This window comes from Prosopis cineraria, unplaced genomic scaffold (genome assembly GCF_029017545.1).
Source record: "Prosopis cineraria cultivar Desert tree isolate PC_DT_omini unplaced genomic scaffold, ASM2901754v1 PC3, whole genome shotgun sequence".
Lineage (NCBI taxonomy): Eukaryota > Viridiplantae > Streptophyta > Magnoliopsida > Fabales > Fabaceae > Prosopis > Prosopis cineraria.
The window spans coordinates 46,878,638-46,900,499 of NW_026555334.1; the positions used below are offsets into that span (position 1 = coordinate 46,878,638).

Below are 21,862 nucleotides of genomic sequence, written 5' to 3' on the forward strand. Positions count from 1 at the left end.
TAATAGAGGTCTTTTCGTAGGTTCGTTCTCCATCAGTGTCAGATCAAAATTCAAAATCATTTCACGACTGGCCAGAAATTCATGTTATATCTATTTACACTGAAATGATAAAGATGAGCAGTATAACTATAACGTCACGAATTATACCAAGAATATTTTCCGCCATTTTTTTATTGGCCAACACATTAAGGTTACAACTGCAAATTTCGAGATTTAAGCATGCGGTGTCTTCTTAGACCAAACGCCTTCTACTTTTTCAGACTATAGCGTACAACCTGGTTCTCGAATCAAAGGTTTTTTCTCCCTTTAGAAAATATTAACATTTAAAATGATAATTTACAACACCAATGGGTTGCCCAACAAAGGGGGAAAAAAAAAAAGCAACCACCACCAATGCATTTCATAACAATTTTTTTTTTTTTGAAAAATACGACACATCTTTTTCGTTAATTTATTCAGACTCAACAGAATGGGCATCAGAACTGTTGAGAGGAAAAGGAAAAAAAGGGGGGGAAAAAGATGCTCACAGGCCACAGTTCTCTTTAATGATGGGAGAAAGGTTCAGTACATTCTGTCATTGTTCACGAGAAAGTACACATGTTTATTCTCTGATGACATAAATTTAAAGGCGTAGTGATTAACTTACACGAAATGGTATGACAACAACTTGCACTGATAACAGAAGCAGGCTCGAGGAAAACACTTGCAGTGAAAAATTCAAGATGTACCTTTCAAATCTGATGGTGGGTGAAGGTGGGTATAGGTACACCAGACTGCGCAGTCAACTTTTTATAAGCAGCTTGCAATCTCTTGGTCACTGGCCCCACTTCTCCATTGCCAATTATGCGACCATCAACCTTCACAACCTGGACCAGGTATCAAAACAAATTGGCTATAATCATCAGATTTTTGTGTCTCATCTTGATAAATGATAGCAGCAAATGGCATGAACCCCGAGTAGAGAAATGGGTTACTGATGGACACTTTTATCACGTAATATATAGCAAACTTCATTCAGGCAAACTTCAATCTATCAAATATAAGGGTACTTACTGGGCTTAGTTCTCCCATTGTTCCTGTTGTCCATATCTGCAAGGAAGCCTCCGGGTTACAACTCAACTTCAATTTAATTGAAGCCAAGAGAAGAAAAAGGACCTAATTCCTGTCAGATTGGTAGGTCCTAAAAGAGTATTGTTCAGCATGCTTAGCCTATCCCCATGTAATCAAGCATTGAAGAAAATTTTAATTTTGCTAGGTATTACTAGCCTGGCCACCAAATTTCAGCAAGCAATTAAGAAAATTACAAAGTTCGTTTTCATATTTGGTCCCCAAACAATGCCTGTATACGCACCAACACAACAAGAAATAACTAGCAGATATTCTGAAATCATAGATGCTAGACATGAACCTCATCTGCAGTATGAACTTCAGACAGACTAATTCTTCGCTCCTCTAATACTAGCTTCTCCATCACTACGAGATCCATCACCTGAGAAAAAAACAAACAATCCAGCATCTTTTGACAAAACCTAATCTTTTCAATCTTTAAATTCATTTCAACAAGTTCAAATTATATCTACAAAAAGATGCCTTTGCTACTAAATAAACAAACGTATTGTATTAGGGTCGTGCTGTCATAATTGGACTTTGGTCTCATCATCTATCAGCTTCCTCGTGGGATTTTGTGGGAAGAAATATATTTTCTTGTATTATCAGAATAATGTGATACAAAAGTATTTATACACCAAGCTAGAAGACAAGATAATTAAGACTAATAAAGCTTAGTAACTCCTAATAAAGAGAAAACAATATTTACAATAATCACAATATCACCACACATTCCATTAAATTAGATCATAGATGCTAATCATGTCCAACTTATTAAAACAACTTTCAAATGCAGGCTTAAACCTCTTAGTCAAAACATCTGCAACTTGAAGATTGGTAGGCAAATAAGTTAGACATATGATTCCTTCTTCCACTTTTTCTCTGATGAAATACCTATTTACCTCCACTTATTTGGATTTCTCATGTTGTACAGGATTTAGAGCCTTGCTTGTAGCTGCCTTATTGTCATAATAAAGGTTTGGTGGTAGGTCCACTTTGACATGAATCTCTTCCAAGATTCATTTCAACCATAACTCTTCCATTATTTCTTGAGCCAACACTCTTAATTCAGACTCAGCACTACTTTTAGAAACAGCTCTTTGCTTTTGACTTTTTCAAGTAACCAAATTTCCCTGCACAAAGGAACAACAACCAGATGTTGATCTTTTATCAAGACGAGTTCTTCTTCCTCCCCCAATCTGCATCTGTGTAAACCTATGGTTTTGTATTCTTCTTTTTAGAAGAATAACTGATCTGTTAGAATAATTCTGGGTAATAAAGATTAACAAGAGAGATGAGAGGGAAAGGAGAGAAGAACAGAAAGGTTGGAGAAGGGTCGGAGAAGGGAGAGATGAGACAGAGAAGAATTAGAGATGCAGGAGAGAAGGAGAGATTGAGAGGAATTAAGGAATAATAGGAACTTGCATAACACACGTGTGATTATTCAGAATCCCTTACAAATCAAATGTCTCATTATTTATAGACTTCACACTCACACTCCCCAACAACTAACTCCCAATAATTGTCATTTAAATCTAAACTAACCAAACTAACTAATATTTTACAAAACTATAAGAATACCCCCCAAAAAAGATCTTTGCCCTTAAGGATCATTAATAACAAATTGAGGAAACTTTTGCTGCAACTGATGTAGAGCCATCCAAGATACTTCTTCATTAGGTAGTTGCTTCCATTTGATCAGTACTTCAGTGATAATTCGTCCTCTCTTCCTACGAACTCGCTTTTGTAGAATATTTTAGGGTTCCAAAGCTGGAGGTAATTCTGGCCAATCAAGAGGTGGATGCCTTTACTTAACTTTAGGATCAGGACATAGCTTTGATAAAGAAACATAAAAAGTTGGATGTATTTTGGATTCAAAGGGTAGTTCTAACTTGTAGGCAACAACATCTATTCGTTTAATGACCTTGTAAGGACCAAAATATTTAGGAGCTAGGCTTTATGTACTCCTTGCAGCTGCAGAAATCTGTCTATATGGCTGCCACTTAAGGAAAACCCATTGACCAACAGTAAACTCTCGGTCTGTTCCATGAGAATCAGCTTTCTGCTTCATCAAATTGGCTGCCCGATGAAAATGATGCTTCAAAACAGCCAACATAGCTTCCCTAGCCTAAAAAGTCTTGTCTAAAACATCCAAAACAGAACTGTTAGGCAAATAAGGACAATGAATAGGGGCTTTCTGACCATACAAAAGTTCATGTGGAGTCGCTTTAGTGTTGTATGAAATGTGGTGTTATACCACCATTCAGCTTGTGACAAACACTTACTCCAATCCCTTGGTTGCTCCCAACACATACATATAAAACAGGTTTCTAAGCACCTATTTAGAACTTCGGATTGCCCATCTGTTTGAGGGTGATATGCAGTTGAAAGTTGTTGTTTAATTCCCAAAACTTGCAAAAATTCCTTCCAAAATCCACTCACAAATATAGGGTCACGATCACTTATAATTTCAATAGGTGCACCATGTAGTTTATACACATTATCCATAAAAAGTTGTGCTAAAGAAGAAGCTGAATAAGGATGAGTAAGAGGAATGAAATGAGCATACTTACTCATTTTGTCAATTAGTACCCATGTTGTGTCCTTACCATGTGATTTAGGAAGTCCTTCAATAAAATCTACAATAATACTTTCCCAAACTCAACTATGAATTGGAAGAGGTTGCAACGGCCCGAGAGGGGCAACAGCTTTATACTTACAACAAGCACATGTATCACATTGTTTAATGAAATCCTCACATCAATAATCAGCTTTCTCTACCAAAATAATGCCTTTATTATGTGGTAAGTGGCCTGAATTCCAAAGTGCCCTCCTTGAGGACTAGAGTGCAACCACTCCAAAATTTGTTATCTCAAACTAGGATCATTTCCAATCACCAACTTTCCCTTCCTTCTTAACAATTCTCCATCCCAAGAAAAATGCCCCCACATACCATTATTTCCTTGAGTTTTCTTCTGAATTTCCATCACCATAGCATCATCTTCCCAACTACCCTTGATTTTTCCCAATAATTCAGGAGAAGAAGTTTCTAAAACCATTTGCATCAGCTGCTGTTTGGGTATTCTAGAAAGAGCATCTGCAACAGAATTTTCATTTCCCTTCTTGTATTGAATTTCATAATCAAAGCCAGCTAACTTAGAAATCCAAAACATCTGAAAAGTTGTCTTTAACTTTTGACCAAGCAAATACTTCAAACTTCGCTGATCTAAATGAATTAAAAACCGCTGTCTTTCCAAGTATTGATGCCAATGGAGTATACAGCCAATACTATAGCCATCAATTCTTTTTCATATACTGGTAGCTTTTGATATCTTTCAGCCAAGCCCTTGCTAAAATAAGCAATTGGTTGACCCTCTTGCATTAGAACAGCCCCCAATCCTACTCTACAAGCATTAGTCTCCACTACAAACTCTTTTGAAAAGTCTGGAAGGGTAGGTACAGGGGCAGAAATTAGGACTTTTTTAAGGTGATTGAAGGCCTCTGCAGCTACTTTTGTCCATTGAAACCCATTTTTCTTGAGGAGAGTCAGTGGCTTGGTCAATACTCCATACCCATTAATGAATCTTCTATAATATCCCACCAACCCTAAAAAAACCCTCAATTGCTTGATATTCTTTGGTTCAGGCCATTCAGCCACTGCCTCGACCTTTCTATGATTAGTTCTGATCATTCCCTTGCTAATCAGATGCCCTAGATATTTTACCTCTGTGGTAGCAAAAGCACACTTGCTCTTCTTTATAAAATAACAATTTTCTCGTAAGATAGAAAAAACTTGTTTAAGATGCTGCACATGATCTTTAAGATTAGCACTGTAGACTAAAATATCATAAAAAAAAACCAAAACAATCCTTCTCAAGTAAGGGCGAAAAATACTTTTCATAGCCCCTTGAAAAGTGGTTGAAGCATTAGTTAAGCCGAATGACAACTAACCACTTATAGTGTTTTAAAGGCTGTTTTTGATATATCTTGAGGTACCATTCTGATCTGATGGTAACTACCCCTCAAATCTAGCTTTGTAAACCATCTTGCAGCACTCAATTCATCAAAGAGGTCTTCTACCAATGGAATTGGGTATTGATTTTTCAGTTTTTTTGTTTAGTTCCCTATAATCTATGCACATCCTCCAAGTGCCATCCTTCTTTTTGACCAATACAATAGGGGCTGAAAATGGGCTTGAGCTTTCTTGAATCACCTCATTAAGTAATAATTCCCTCCAGCACTAAGTCGTTCCCCCAAGGCTGAAAATGGGCTTGAGCTTTCTTGAATCACCCCAGCACTAAGTCATATGTATGCAATTCAAGAATTCTAAAATCAAAAGAAAATTCTAAACCTTGCATTCTCCGCTAGAATCCTTCCCAAACGCTATGCACTTTAAGCTTTCTTCCTCTAGCTACTTCTACCCAAGCTTCATTGGTTCCATCAGGTTGCCACCCAAGTTTTTTGGCCACATTAAAGTCTGAAAAATCATGAGTGCTACCACTAGCAATTAAGATCTGAAGCTGCCTCCTGCCACAGTATCCTGTGGCTCACATGGAAGAAATCCCATCAACTCCCTCTATTGCATGAATAGAAATATTAGGCCTGTCATCTTCCTTGTCTTCAGTAATTTCTTCCAGAAGAGCATCTTCTTCTTGATTGTCTTGAATTTCCAGGAAGTGGAGTTGTTGCTTTTGACGTTGAGGACATTTATGGTCTCTTAAGAATTTTTCATGACAATAAAAACATAAGTTTTTACTCCTGTGCTCTGCTTCGTCCTCTGCAGAAAGAATTTTGAGCGGTTTATTAACATTTTTTTAGTTAAAAGAAGAGGCTTTTGAAGATAAAGATGTTGACTTTCCTTTCCCTTGGGTCCCACCACCGATCAAAGCATTTTTGTATGATGTCCAAGTGTTCTAGTGAGAGGCTTGTGTGGAAGAAGCTACCGCTGCCACCTGTCCACTATTCTTGTGCTGACTTTTCTTCTCAGCTTGCTTTTTTAACGTGATTTCTTGCATTCTTGCCAAGCCTCGTGCTTCTCTCATGGTTCTTGGTTTAAACAACCTGACAGGTCTTGCAATCTCTTCCAATAATCCAACCAAATATTCTTCTGATAAACTTAGTTTGTAAGAGATGGTGTCAAATTTATCATTATAGTTAGCCAAAATCCCTTGATGTTTTAGACGCACCAAATCACTCATGGGGGTCTCATGAACAGGCCCAAACCAATCCTTCAATTCGTCGATATATTCTTCCTAAGTGGGTCGCACGCCTGCCCACGCTTTCTCGTACGCGACGTGCCACTGGAATGCTTTTGGGTCAAGATGCATGCTTGCAATCTTGACTTTTGATTCTTCGGGGGTCTTATCAAGCTCAAAGTAATGCTCACACTTCAGTATCCAGCCCTCGACATCCTCTCGGGTGAATTTTGGGAAGTCCATTTTGGTGAATTGCATTGGCCGGCGGTACCCATGGTGTTCGTGACCTTCGCAACGATGCAGTTCCTCTATTTCTTGGTCGCGATTTTGACAATGCCCATTGCGTCCGTCCTCGTCATTCCCCATGCCATGCTCACAATCACACATGAGCATCTAGAACTGGTTCAAAATGCCTTCAACTAATTCGGTCAAGGTATCTACCTTATTAAAATTTTCTTCCAGTCGAACCACACGTTCTTCCATTTCTTTCTTGATTTGGTTTCGGGTGTGAACCATGTACTGCAGACAATGAACATGAGACAAGAAGTAGCCAAGGAGCGTTTGCTCTAATACCATTAATCTGTTAGAATAATTATGGGTAATGAAGATTAACAAGAGAGATAAGAGGGAAAGGAGAGAAGAATAGAAAGGTTGGAGAAGGGTTAGAGAAGGGAGAGACAAGACAGAGAAGAATTAGAGATGCGGGAGAGAAGGAGAGATTGAGAGGAATTAAGGAATAATAGGAACTTGCATAATACTAATGTGATTATTCAGAATCCCATACAAATCAAATGTCTTTTTATTTATAAACTTCACACTCACACTCCCCAACGGCTAATTCCCAATAATTGTCATTTAAATCTAAACTAATCATACTAACCAATATTTTACAAATCTATAACAATAACCTTTTACTAGGAGTACTTTTTAGATACATCAAAACCTTGTAAGCTACTTCCATATTCTTCTTCTTTGGTTTAAACATGTATCCCTCATTGCAAAGGCAATATTTGGTCTTGTATGGCAGAGATAAATTAGCTTCCCAAGAAGTCTCCAATATCTTTTTTATCAGCTGCTTCTCCTTTCTCATCGTCTTCTTCAATCTCATAATCAAGATCATCTTCTTCTTCTTCTGACTTCCTTATTCTTCTTAGGCTTCTTTTTCTTTAGAACTACAATAGGAGTTTCAATGGCCCTACATCCTAACATAGCTCTCTTTGACCTTGCAACTTCCATCTCAAGCTGCTGACATTTATTACCTTGAATTCTTTTCCTAGAGCAATATTCACTCTTGTTATTTCCCTCAAGATAGTCTCCTATGAGAATAATATCATCAACATATACAATAAGGATGCACAAACGTGTGTTTGGAATAGGCATCTTGGATGTTGTTCGGAATTGCAACTTTATCCAAATTAGTGACAAATGCTCAGTAACTCGGAGAGAAAGCCTTGTAGGGCATTTGCTTCTATATTGGATGTAAGGTACATGAGCGAGGCTATTTCTTGAGAGTAATAGGTAAAATCAAGATTAGATTGATCACTCACCCGTTGAGAAATTTTCTGAGGCCATTCAAGAGCTACCGCTAGTTCTGACTCGTTTGGTGCTTGAAGTATAAGGTGCTCTCCATCCTTGGATTTATGCTTTCATAAGTAAACTAACAAGTCTTTATCTTTCTACTTCTCTACCTTTCCCCTTGCTTTTGAGTTATCTTTTGTGACCAGCACAAGAGATGGTTCTGATGAGAGTGATAGTGAGGACAATGGCTTTAGTAATTGTGGTAGGAATGGCTCTACTGTTGTAAACTAGGAATAAAGGAGCATTTGTCCACCTTTATTAGTTTCTTGTTCTCAAATTTAAGATTCACCTATACACTCCCCCTAAATAGGTATGTCTTCATGAAAAGTAATATCAAGGCTTACAAACGTGTGTTTGGAATAGGCATCAAAACATCTATATCCTTTTTGAGTAGGAGAATAGCCAAGAAAGATGCATTCGATAGCATGGGGACCAAGTTTATTGTTTTGGTGGAGATAAACATAGGTTGTGTACCTAAACACACGAAGAGGAAGATTGGTTTCAATATGACATGTGGACAAAAATACTTTACAATTTATGGAGAGGACTATCAAAGGAGAATATATGACTGGGCATTCAGTTGATGTGATAGGTAGCAGTTAAAATAACATCCTCCCAATAAAACTTTGGAACATTGAGTGAACATGAGGGCCCTAGCAACTTCAAGGATATGTTTATTTTTCCTCTTTGTAATCCAATTTTGTTAGGGTGTATGGGCACAAGAACTTCGATGCACAATACCATGCTTGTAGAGGAAAGCACTCAAGGATTGGTTGAAATATTTAGTACCATTGTCCATGGGCAGGACTTGGATGCTTGTGTTGAACTAGGCTTTTACCACGGTAAAGAAATTGATAAGCATGGAAGAAGCCTCGGACTTTTCTTTTAAAAGGTAAACCCAACAAATATGAGTATGATTATCAATGAAGGTAATAAACCACTTTGCTTTAGTGTGGTTTGGGATATAGGCCACTCCCCACAAGTCACTATGAATGATAGCAAAAGGCTTGGTGGGTATGTACAGCGTTCTAGGGAAGGATGTTCAATGATGCTAAGCAAGTTCACACACCTCACATTTTACATCACAGTTAGGTGGGCAAAGGGATGGGAGCAAACGAGATAGGCAATGGAAATTAAGATGGCCCATTCTTTGGAGCCATAATAGGACATCCACATCTTTAGAGTTCGATAAAGAATTCCCTACACTAGTGGCTTGTTGGTGACTCACTCCAACATCTTCAAAGAAGTAGAGCCCCCCACACTCTAGAGCATATTCAATCGTCATCCTTGATAATATATCTCGAAAGGCATAATGAGTTGGGAGAAAATGAGCACAACATTGAGATTGCTTGGTGACTTACTCTAACATTGAGATATAGAATTGCATACACCGGTGGCTTGTTGGTGACTCACTCTAACATCTTCAAAGAAGTAGAGCCCCTTACACTCTGGACCACATTCAATTGTCATCATTAATTATAGATCCTGAAAGACACAATGAGTTGGGAGAAAATGAGCACAACATTGTTAATTGGCTAACAAATAATAGGTTGCAAGCTAATTCTGGAGCATGAAGGATAGATTCCATAATTATAGAGTCCAAGATATGAATACTCCTTGTTCCAGCAATAAGAGCAAGAGATCTATACGCAATTTTAACTTTCACATTCCTAGCACATGGAACATCAGTAGAAAACTACTGATGACAATCAGTCATATGATCCGATACTCCAAAATCAACAATCCATAAAGGTTTAGTTCTAGAGGTTTTGAGGGCTTGAAGAAATGTCCCCTTTTGTGCCACAAATGCAAATACTGATGGTGAAAGTTGACTTCTAATTACCGAGTCAAACTCAACATTTCCAGGTGTGAGGTTGTGCTTGATCAACACAAATTTTTGACATATAACGATGATGCCACCGCAGATCAGATTCACCAAGCCAAGAGATATCAACAATTGAACCAGTAGCTTCATCCTTTTGAATGTTCCCTGATTGTTTAAGCTCTCTCTGTCTGTCTGGCAGCAAACAAAATCAACATCTTGGAGATAGAGCCAGCCACACATTGCCACATGTTGAAGAATGGGGGCTAACACTAACTCAGGTGATGGCATGTTTGGGAGCCACGCACTGCCGCTCACCATTAAATTCCTAGGAAAGGCTAATCGGCAATCTCTAAACCCTTCTAGGAGGGAAGTGAGATCTAAAGCCTTACCATTAAGGAACTTGCTCGCACATTGAATAGTGACCGAAATCAAACAAACAAGTGCGCGTCGAAACCCTAGGTACCCCTTGCTCTGATACCATATGGTATTTTGAGGGAAGAATTATACTTTCTTTTATTGTCAGAATAATGTGATATAAAGTATTTATACACCATGCTAGAAGACAAGATAATTAAGACTAATAAAGCTTATTAACTCCTAATAAAGAGAAAATAGTATTTACAATAATCACAATATCACCACATTCCCTGCTTATATGCTACATCTAATTATCATGGCATTGGAAAGAAAAATATCCAGAATTACATAGCATATCTAATTATTCATCCAATCCCCAATGCCAATCACATAATTGCACAATATTTATTTATCTTCTTCATTGATATCCCCTTCCAAGTCAAAGATAAAATAGTTTAGACAGGTCTCAACCATCCATGTCAAGCAACTGTCATAAATTTACTTCATTTGAAGCTTGGTCTCTATAATATTGAAGAGACGAAACTAGGCCTCCAACCTGAAATTGTTATGATAATAAATGAGAATTTCCACAACTTACAGTTGCTCGTGTAATACCAGGCAGACAGTAATCAGCATGTGGTGTCAAGACACGGCCCTTTTTAACTATGAACTGCACAAAGACCAAATATTATCCCAACTGTTACCAGTCAATACTTGCAATCTATTATTATCTGTTCTAGAAATCCCTTCCATAGAAGGGAAAATAGAAGAGAAAAGCACATGAACGTTCTTAAATAATAAAACAAGGGGATTTGTCACCTTTGCGACTGCAAGTTCAAGATTAACCTACACTATATTTACGATACTGTCATCATGTAGGAAGATTCTCTGTTCTAGAAATCCCTATTACAAAATTAAAAAACACAAAATAAAAACATGTGATACTTAAACAATGAGATGAGGGGCTCTGTTACCCTCTCAGACTGCAAATTAAAGATGAAGCTACCTTATATTTACTATATTGTAGCATCTTGTTGCATTGGATGATTATTTTACATGTTTAGAAATTGAATGTTCTGCTAGAGTTTGCTGACTAAGATATGACTTTACTGATTGTATGATGACAGTAATTAAGGCTGTAAGAAAGGGATGTAACATGTCGAGATTTCCGTCTTGTCTTGTATGGTTGACCTATAAATGCATGGTTCTAAAATATGCTGCCCACTTTTCCCGCAAAGGCTTTTCCTTTCATCTTCCCTCATTTCACAGCATTCTTAAGCCATGCAATGAGTTAAAATGATTTGTCATCACCTCAACCTTGTAAGTAATAGCATAAAATAACCAGAATGATTTAAAAAAAGAAAAAGAAAAAGAAATCTGCCAGTTAAGACAAAGTTGAGGACATACAATGTTAGTTGCATTGGTTTCAGATACATAACCATCTTTGTCGAGCATGATTGCATCATTTGCATTTGCATTATTTCCTTCAATCTGCACCAACGTTTTTGTGAATTGTAACATCCATCAGAAATACCCATAAGAATGACACTTAAGCCTGACAAGAGTTCTGAAACAGTGTATTCTATCATGCTAGCATCTATGAATCAAATTATCACACATGGTAGTAAATCATCAACACGTCTTTTGCATATGCCAAATAACACACTTCTCCCACTAGAAGCAAACAAGGATAACTAACAGATATATTCACTCAGCAACCATCCTTGTTACACTAGTAGATAATCCAGAAATAACAATAATAGTAAGGGACAACTACAAAATATGAAATATTTCCAAGGCAAAAAGGAAAATACCTTTGCTAGTATGTTATTAAGAAGGTTATTGTGATGAATCTTTGAATCCAGATTCTGATCAGAAAACAAAAAAGGGAGAGAAGACCAAGTCAAATGGATGTGCTAAAACAGTATGCCAGTCACACAGAAAATGTTGCCATTGAATGGTTCACATTCTATAACAATATCCCATTTTAGCTAGCACTCTGCACTAGCAGCCCCTTCCTGCTCCTACGCACTCGCTCCCCTGCTATATTTGTCAGGGTTTCTTACAATTTGCCCCACCCTCTGCCAGCTCATTGATACAGAAGGTACTTTCTATGGTCCACAATCTAAGACAGAAACTGATATAGAAGAATAATTCTGAAAGAGAGAGTAGAGAGAGACAGGGGAGAAGAACAGAGGAGAGAAATTCAAAGGGTTGAGAGAGAGAGAGAGAGAGAGAGAGAGAGAGTGACTGAATAGTGCAAAACATTATCACTAGGAAATCACAGATGGAATTAGAGGTATTCATCTATAGATAGGTTTCTAACTCTCACCAACCCCCAACGGCTATTTATTATTTCATCACTAACTAACTAACTAACTAACTAACAATAGCAGCAACTACTATTTCCATATTACAATTATATAACAACAAACCCCTCCCAAGAGACTGTTGCCCTCAAAGGTCAAGTACACAGAAAATTGTAACAAACTAGACCCCAAAGCATCTTTAATTAAATTGCCTCTGAACCAAGTCAGAACAAGAACGAGCACCACTGCCAAGAAAGAAACAGAGATGTACGTTCTCATCAGTAAAGTAAAAGGTCACGGTGATTGAGTCTGGAGAACATGCATAAATAGAGAACTTAGAACGGATGGCAGACTACAACCACTAACTATGAAACCTGGCTCTAATACCACTGATATAAAAGAATAATTCTGAAAGAGAGAAAGTAGGGAGAGATAGGGGAGAAGAACAGAGGAGAGAGATTCAAAGGGTTGAGAGAAAGAGAAAGAGAAAGAGAGACAAAGAAGAGTGACTGAATAGTGCGAAACATTATGATTAGGAAATCACAGATTGAATTACGGAGGTATTCATCTATATATAGGTTTCTAACTCTCACCAACCCCCAACGGCTATTGATTATTTCATCACTAACTAACCAACCAACCAACAATAACAGCAACTAATATTTCCATATTACAATTATACAATAGAAACAATTACAGATGATCTTTTCTCTTCATAATGAGTATAAAAATCAGAAGCTCACATTTGGTGAATTTCGACGAGTTGCAGCAGTCACAAGTACTATACCATGGGTATTATCATAAACAGGGGGCTTCCATTCAGCAAGCACTGCACATTTGAAAAATATAAGTGGTGAAATAAAATAGCCCATCCACTTTAAGTGCAAATAGTCAATTAATTAATCTTATCAGGTCCATTGAAAATTTCAAATTGATGCAGAAAATCTCTTTCCATATTGATAGAATATCATAGGTATACTGTTAGGATAGAAAGAGATGAAGAGAGGAGAAGAAGAAAGATAGGTAGACGAGAAGGAGGGAATAGAGAGACGAATAGACGAGACGTTCTGAATAGTACGTTTATTAAAATGAGTTCAACAACAACACTGTGCATCTGGACTTGGGTATTTATAGGGCTGGACTATTAGCCTAAATATTAGTAACAGTACTGACCCATTGAAATAACATTTATACCCCTGCCCCAACTAATTCCTAATATTTTCATATCATATACAGTGAAGGGAAAGGGATTTACCAATTAATGTGCATCCATAACGATTGAATGCTGGGCTCATCCCAGATGTAACCTAGAGAAGAAAGTAATATAATTCAGCATGACTTCAGAGGAAGGTGGACCAAAGAGTCACATAAGATTAATGGTTTTATAAATTAGGTCACCAATTAAATAAACAAAGACTACCATTCAGCTTATAACATCAGATTCATTCATAACCCATCAAATCATTAAACAACAACAACAACAATAAAAGGAAACTTGAAGCACAGGGCTTAAGGTTTCATCAGTCTTGCTAAGTTGTCTATACTTCATCCAGATCCTAACCTGCCTCCGGATATTAAATTTTGTGAGAGAGTAAATAGAACCTTTTTTCCTCGTGTCAAAGAAAGCCGAATGTGTGAGTTGTCAAACATCCCATTCCTAATCAGTGTTCTGAAGATTGCTTCCTTAATCTGCAATTTACTTTTGCAGCTACATACATTACAGTGAACTAAACAAGATCTAGTACCATAACACAGCATAGTAAGATAAAGGCAAGGCTGCAATCCAAGAGAGATTTAAAAAATTGTTGAACAAACTCACCTCATCTCGAGTTGGAACGTTTTCAAAAGCCAAAGCTTTTGCTGAATCAAACATCCTAATGTTAATCATGGCATGTCAGATGAACAACAGTGATGGAAACCAAATATTTTCAAATTACTACAGTTTCACCATTAAAATATAGCTTAGTGAGCATGGAATATAGGATCTTCAGCTAATATATATCCACACTCAAAATTGAGAATTGATGAGAATTGAAAAAAAAGAAAATTTCCCAACAAAAAATTTCAGTATTTTATGTGATAATTATATCTTCTAATAGCACACCTATTTAATTTAGAATGCAAAAAGACCGAAGAAGTATTTTAACAGATCATGAGCACATGCTTTCAAATCATTCTTATACCATAATTCTTTGAAGATGGCAGCAAGCAAAATCTTTTCAATCCTGTGCGACCAGCTATTTGAGGGTTGGCTGACGAGTATAATAAGTCTTCATCACATCACTTACAGTAAGAGACACAAATATAATCTTTATGGTGTGAGCTTAAAACAGTTGTTTCTGTTTAGCAGATCCCACAGTGTATCCACTGAGTTTGAGTAAAACGCAGGTTTCTTTCATGAGATGAGGAGCAAAGCAGAAACATTAAATAAGAAGAAAAAAAAGAGCAAGTTTGTCTATATAGAATCTTGAAGCTCCCTAAGAGTGCAAAAAAATTCTTTACCCTACCTGTCTTACCAAATAGATTCTCAACAGAAACCATCTCAAAATGCCAGTTTTAGCACATAGCACTCATACTAGTAACGTTCTTGAAGTTAATGATTTACTAATAGTAATATTCATTCCACAAATAATGTAATATCAATTATTTCAGTTTATGCATGTTTAAATAATCACTTAACCAGAGCTCAAAACATGAATGAATAAAATGTCAGCATCAAGAATCAACTTGTTAATTTATCAGCAACACTACCTGTCTAGATGTTCCTCAAGCTTAAAAATCTTTCCACTGTACACCCGAAGACCCTCCCAAACTGAATCACCACCTTGCACAACTGAATCAAAAACAGAGACCTGATGGATATCGGTAAATATTAAAATCATTAGAATGTGTGCACAAATCATACAAATTAGATCCTTTATTTTATTTACTGACAAGACACGTTAAGAGGTCAATCAAACCTTTGCACTCTCGCGTGGCACTATCTCATCACCAACCCACGCAAGAAGTTTCTCATTTGCAGGAACTGGAAGATCAGGTGGAGGTAAAGTAGGGGTCAGGAGGGATGACTTTTTCTTCACATGTCGCCGAAGCATGTTGTAGAGGGGTAGACTTTGCTCCAGCAGATCATAAAAAGAAAAGGGAAATGGCTACAAAAAAGTTAAAGTATAAAGAATTCCTGTCAAAATACCTAATTCTATGTAAAACAAAAAACAAAAAAACAAAAAACTGTCTTGTTTTCTTCAAATGAAGAGGCCAGGACACCTTGCAACAGAAGCTGAACTGGAACAACAACAAACCACATACCTGAGGATACTTGCTTGCTTTCTCAAAACCAGTAGACTTATGTACTGTCTTATACCACCAAGGAGCCCACAAGCCATCTATTGGTTTTGGCCCTGCTTCCCACCTGGCAACTTTAAAATGTCAACATGTGATGCATGCATGTAAAATAACAGTAGCAGGAGAGTAATTATAAACATTACGAAGGAACAATAAATTGTCATTGAAAGAACGGCATTGCACAAATTTACAATGGTTAAACATCTCAAAAACAAACTGTCTAGAAGAAAACAAAGAAAAATAGACAAAGGAAGACAACAAAGGAACAGAAAAAGTCTGGACTGGCAAATATCAACATGATAAGATGGTGCAGATCAGAGATAATCATCATATTTCATGTTGAGTTTTAAGTCACTAATTTTAATAGCACCTCTAAGAAGTAGAGGGAGAAGGTAAGCTTCAATTATTCATGTAGATCATCCAGCCACCATTAGCAACCTTTCATTTTCTAGGTGGATGTATTTTTATTGATAAAATTCTTCATCTGGGGAGGATGGAGATAACGAAAGTAATGCTAACTTTCCTAAGAGATAAAAAAAATTCTACATACTTCAGCATTTCAGGTAGGAAAGGAATGTCCAAATCATCACAAAGACCATGTAGTGTAGCCTGCAAGTCAACAAAACTATGTTATGCATGTGCAACATAGCTAAAAAGTAAGATCTCTACATATATCAAGCTCACTTTATAATGGAAAACATGTGAAATCGAAATAGTAAAAGAAGACTCTCATTCATTAATTTTTTTTTTTTAATTCTAGTAAAGAAAATTGTCTATGAGAATGGTAATGAACCAGCACAGAATAACAACAATTTTTTCCATTAGTAACAAGCTCAGCACTGCTAGCAATATAAAACCACAAAATTCAAGCTAAAATTCATAAAACACCCTTAAACTTTTAATCCATGTCAAGATAATCCTCCTAACCTTCAGAACATGAAAATGGACCCTCCAAAACCTGAGATTTTGTGCATCTAACTCCTTGTTGTTTGTGAATTTGTTGTGGAAGCGAGAACATTAGTAGGTTATTTGCACATAAAATTTAAAAGGCTATCTATACATAAAATGGAGTTTTGGAGGCCCATTTAATCAAACATCAACTTTTCCACGCAAACTTGGATGTTTGAGGGCTCCATTGTCTAATTTTAGACATTAAGTGGTGATCTGCACAGGCCTAGAATGTTTTGCATTCTAGCCTAAATATTAAACTAGAAAATCATTAATTGGACAGAGTAAGATGTATTTTAACATCATTCACACAAGCGAAAATTGATTATTGATTGCAGTTATACACAAGAATTCTCACTAATGTAAATTGAATTGACAGTCAAATTAGAGAACAATATAAGTATTGAAACTAGGCAATTATATATCAATGGGTAGCATGAAATCTTATTCATGCTGTCATGCATTATTTAATGATAACAATTAAGCATGTTCACAGAGCTTGAATACCTCAGGATCTTCTTTAAGTTCTGCAGCATCAATAACAGGTGGTGGTTTTCCCCTTTCACATAGCTCGTTGTATATACAAACAAGCTCTGCCAAACCCAACTCAAAAAATGATGCAGGCACAACTTTGTCAAAGGATGGCTGGACACACAATCAGGTCAATCATACAAGAAAAATCAGCAATCAGCCAGAGACTGCAGATAACCCATGTAAGCCTACTGACATTACTAAGATGCATACTTTCAATATCTCTTAAGCACCTCTCAAACTTGAAGCTCATGGTCTGGTATGAGATAGCACAGCAGATACAGAGGATTTTGATAAACGAGAAATAAATGGGAAAAAAAAACTTTTTAAAAATATACATCTTACCAAAACGTCAAGAGGATTTCTTATCAGAATAAAGTGCTTTCCTTTCTTCAGCAGATCATCTGTCAGGCCTTGTATCCGTTGCTTTGCAATATGCTGGAGGTAACAAGTAGGCGTAAAACTTGGAAATAAGTTAGAGATGGGATTATTGTCAACCATTATAGTCGTTCTTGAGAACTATTTAATTCACATTTGGAGCAACAGATACAGAGATAAGTTTTAAGAACAGAGTAATTTAATGATTTAGTCTTTAAAATATCACTTACTCTCAATTTGGTCCCTTAAATATAAAACCTGTCAATTTAGTTCTTGAAAGATCACTCTCCTCTCAGTTTGAGCATCCTCCATAAAAAAAAGTCTATCAAAGTTAGTTTTCAAAACATTTTCCTCCAATTGGTCCCTCTACTAGGTGAAAGTGGGATTTTGATACAGCAACGCCAAGGTGACTTAAATATTAAAAATGATGTTGATTTTATATAAGAGCTAAATTTCAATGTGATAGAGAAAAACAAAAGCCATGGCGAGGACCACTTTAATTAAGGAAAATATTTGAGCGCCAAATTTGAGAAGAGAAAGATCTTTGACGATTTATATTTGGAGAGCCAACTTGATAGGTTACTCTTTTGGACTGAATCGTTAATTTACTCTACCATACAAGGTATAGCTAGAGAAGATTTTAGACATGATTAAAATGGGTATATATGGTCTTTGTATTTGATATACTGAATCAAGAATATAAGTTTTGACTAATTGATACAGAAGATTCAAGATTTAGATAATTAGTGTATTAAATCACTTCCATAATAAGTAACAATTCCAAACCAGCCAAAATAGTTGTTCAAGAAACTGCTCCACTTCTGCATCTATAATAAAGGAAGTGTTATTTGCTAATTGCATATCTTGAAAGAGAAGTTCTTTACCTTACAGAATTTATACTTCCTACTTCCTGGACCATAAATGATGTTCTTTATAACTTTATTTCCATCAGATTCCTGTTACAATTGGCACATCAACATTTCAATGAAAAGTGCAGGGAAAGCATTAGATGAATTTTAGAATTAAATGCGTATCTTCAGTTAAAAAGTGAGCCTGAAAAATTATGAAAATCAAATTCCTTTTTATTACCGAAAATTAACACCTTGCCGAGTGGGACAAGGCTTGTTATTGTTATTGTTATAAAAAACTAGTCTTTACTATCTCATGCAACTAATTAGATATCAGTATCATTCAGCACATATAATTTATCTAAACGAGTGTAATTAATGTTATTACATTACCATAAAATTTTGAAATATAATTGACTAGTCATGCCAATTATTTGTTAGAAGTAACTTGCAAAACGTGGATGTGATGAATCAATACATCAAGGATTGGTTGAATAGACAATGACATTTTAATTAAAATCCATTTAGAGATTGTGTTAATGGCAAGTAATTGACATTACCAGATGCTTACCAATATCCTGATAACCTAGAATCTACGTAGAGCTTATAATTATTTGTAAAAATGAGAACATTTTATATTCTCAAAATAACTTAGAAAATTGGCTATCATCAATTTCAATATAGACGGATTAGATGGCTTTATTTATGTTGATGCGATACTTTGCACAAAAGTTTACTATTATCTTCTATGCTTATTAACCACTCCCTCCAGTCCCATTTATAAGGCATGTTCTAGAAGGTTCATTTGGTCCTATCTATAAGTTATGGTGTGATTTTTGAGGTAATATTTGAAAAATATTTTCAAAATAATCCTTCATGAGCAAAAGAAGTAACATGACATTACTTTTTATATTTGTTATACAGTGGCATATTTAGAATTTTACACGCTTTTATTTCTTTCTTTTTTTTTTCATTGGTATTGATAAAGTTGATAGAAATGACTTATAAAAAGGACTGAAGGAGTATGGTTTTTTATTTTCATTCTCCTTGGAACTTCTTTTTCCCTGGTTGAGATCCATCTCCTCATAACAACAGCACTAATCCATAATGTAAGACATGATAAAATGGAAATTCTCCAGCTCGTTATTGTTATTGTTGTTATAGAAAATTAACAATTAAATCAACTCCATGCAAAACCATGTTGGCTGCATGAATGCTCCTCAAACAATACACCGCAAGAGAATCATCTTAATTCTTTTCATCAAGCGTTAGGACATGAGGAGCAAAAAATTGCAGAAACATACCATTTTGGACAGTAGCTCTTCTCTGTAAGGTCTGCTGAGACTTGTAACTCTTAGGAAATTTGCATAAAGGGGCTCATCAAGCACTTCCATGTCATCCCTCTAGGTCAATCACGAAATGACACCCAGATAAGCACAAAATCAAAAAGCTAGGAAGCTCCAAGTATTTATCAGCTCAGAAGCAAAGCAAAAGGTATTGAAATTTTATGTTCGGACCCAAAAGAACAAAGCTGTAAATCTCCAGCAAAGCAGATGAAGCATCTTGAGTAACTACTTATGGATGAACTGCCTCGGTATTTATTTACTGCTGAAGTGATACTTGTGCAGTCAAACAGGGACGCATGCAGACATATCATAAACATAACTTGGCTTTAAAAAATCATACATATAATCCCAATGATTTAACATCAATATATCATAAACATAACTTGGCTTTAAAGAATCATACATATAATCCCAATGATTTAACATCAACGTTATATAACCTAACCAATTCAGTGCCAAAACTAATTATATATTATTCTTGCCAATAACCATTCAAACCAATTCTCAGAGGAGTAAAATTCAATCTCGAAAAAAGTTCCTTCCCCCCCTCCAAATCTTCAACAGCAATGCTCTATCAATAACTAAGAGAACGATCCATCACTCAGTCAGCAAAATCTCCTCGTCGTCATATACTGCACCAGACTAACAGCCGTTACCCTTCTCAACGAATCCACGAGTTTCCAGTTGCCAAATACTGATTCCAAGGAAAAGGTTAACCCATGCCCAAACCTTGGCAAGCCAAGGAAGGACTAAGCGATGGTGTGAAGAGTTACAATTACCCAAATTAGACCAATCTCAAATGAGCAAAGAACACATCTATAGTATAATTACCAAAACAGAAGAAAAATTAGAAAGTAGAAAAAGAAGGGCTACCTGAGCAAAAGAGTACATGAGACTAGTGCTGAGGGACCTTGGAGCAGACCAGGAGTGAATCACCTCCACTGGATGTTCATTTTCCGCCATCTTTTGCTGACGGTCTTCACTCACTGTGATCTGAAATGGCTTAAGGTGACTATCAAGGGCTGAACCAGAAAGGTAAGCGAGCGAATCCGTGGAGGATAGAAGTTAGACAGTCTGCTGACATATACATCAGAGCAGCAAAATGAAGGAAAGACGAGAAATCGGCACCCGCCAACGTGTAAACCAATTACGCATGCAGAGGAGCAAAATGAAGGAAAAAAATTAGGAATTGGCACCTCTCAACGTGGACCCACTCCTCATCTCTCTACAGGGAATTCCGTCAGGAGTAGATTCTCATAATTACTTTTTCATCTCAAGAAGGAATCCGGATGTTCTGCGAGGTTACATTTACCATAGTCAAAGACGTGAGAAGGACAGCCTGTAATTTGGTGACATCCGAAAAGTTTGTCTTGAGCCACCATACGACATTTTTTTCCCCAATAATTATCATTATACGTTTGAATTAAAAAATTTATAAGATTCAATTGAAATTAATAAATTAAGATTAGGAAAAAAATATGTACTTATAATATGATTTATATTTAAATTTTTTTTCAAAAGTTATTTGGACAAATTGAGATTTGTCTGGATGATATTGAAATGTATAATAATAAAAATAGACAAAAATTTTGTTGTATACTTTCTTCGTTAAAAAATATTAGGCATTTTTTGATAAGTTGGATGTTTAAAAATATAAAGTATTTTTAATTTTTTGAAGTATAATCATTATTTTTTTAGCGCGCCTATTGATAATGATTTTATATTTATTGTAGGGTGTTTAATAGGAATAAATATAAAAAAATAGAGTTAATTTGAAAGTAGGTAACTATTTTATTGGAAGGTAAAATTTAGTTAAAAATATCTTATATTTTTGAATGAAGGGAGTATATTTTTATGACTAATTTTTTATTTTTAGAAAAAATATTAAACTCAAAATTACAGATTTTCGAAAGGTAGAATTAAATGATGATAGTGATCAACATGAAACATGTTACATGACCAACAAACAGTCGAAGGAAGATCAAATCTAAGGCAAGGGATCAGACAGCATCAACATGGTAGATGAGCACACTCATGAAGGCAAAGGAGGAGAGATCAACCACTCAAGAATGAAGATTGAAGAGAGAGAAGATAGATA

General features: G+C 36.1%; 1 protein-coding gene across 4 annotated transcripts; it reads right to left on the reverse strand.

The window, feature by feature from the left end:
• Positions 1-510: 510 nt before the first annotated feature.
• LOC129304959 (branched-chain-amino-acid aminotransferase-like protein 2) lies at positions 511-20,926 on the reverse strand. Of its 4 annotated transcripts, none has more exons than XM_054944815.1 (19): positions 20,638-20,917; positions 19,723-19,821; positions 18,455-18,526; positions 17,538-17,630; positions 17,169-17,306; positions 16,264-16,322; positions 15,678-15,780; positions 15,332-15,520; positions 15,123-15,223; positions 14,191-14,245; positions 13,974-14,060; positions 13,627-13,678; positions 13,115-13,200; positions 11,877-11,930; positions 11,470-11,553; positions 10,661-10,732; positions 1,409-1,489; positions 1,054-1,089; positions 511-866 (listed from the first exon to the last, which is right to left on the reverse strand). In XM_054944815.1, exons 1-19 carry the CDS (start codon positions 20,725-20,727, stop codon positions 732-734), a joined length of 1,686 nt encoding a protein of 561 aa, XP_054800790.1. In that variant the 5' UTR covers positions 20,728-20,917; the 3' UTR covers positions 511-731. The 4 variants fall into 4 exon arrangements, 1 of the variants encoding a protein (XP_054800790.1); XR_008591816.1 differs by having other exon boundaries at positions 753-866; positions 1,054-1,209; positions 20,638-20,926; XR_008591817.1 differs by having other exon boundaries at positions 753-866; positions 1,054-1,180; positions 20,638-20,924.
• Positions 20,927-21,862: the final 936 nt, after the last annotated feature.

Bases quoted from the DNA above. Each gene is read 5' to 3' on its own strand.
- LOC129304959 (XM_054944815.1), bottom strand. From the start codon at position 20,727: ATGGCGGAAAATGAACATCCAGTGGAGGTGATTCACTCCTGGTCTGCT. The intron at 1,490-10,660 runs GTAAGTTGTGGA...TTTTTTTCTCAG, and splicing joins CTGGTATTACACGAGCAACT to GTGATGGATCTCGTAGTGAT. The intron at 1,090-1,408 runs GTTCATGTCTAG...GCTTCCTTGCAG, and splicing joins AAGTTCATACTGCAGATGAG to ATATGGACAACAGGAACAAT.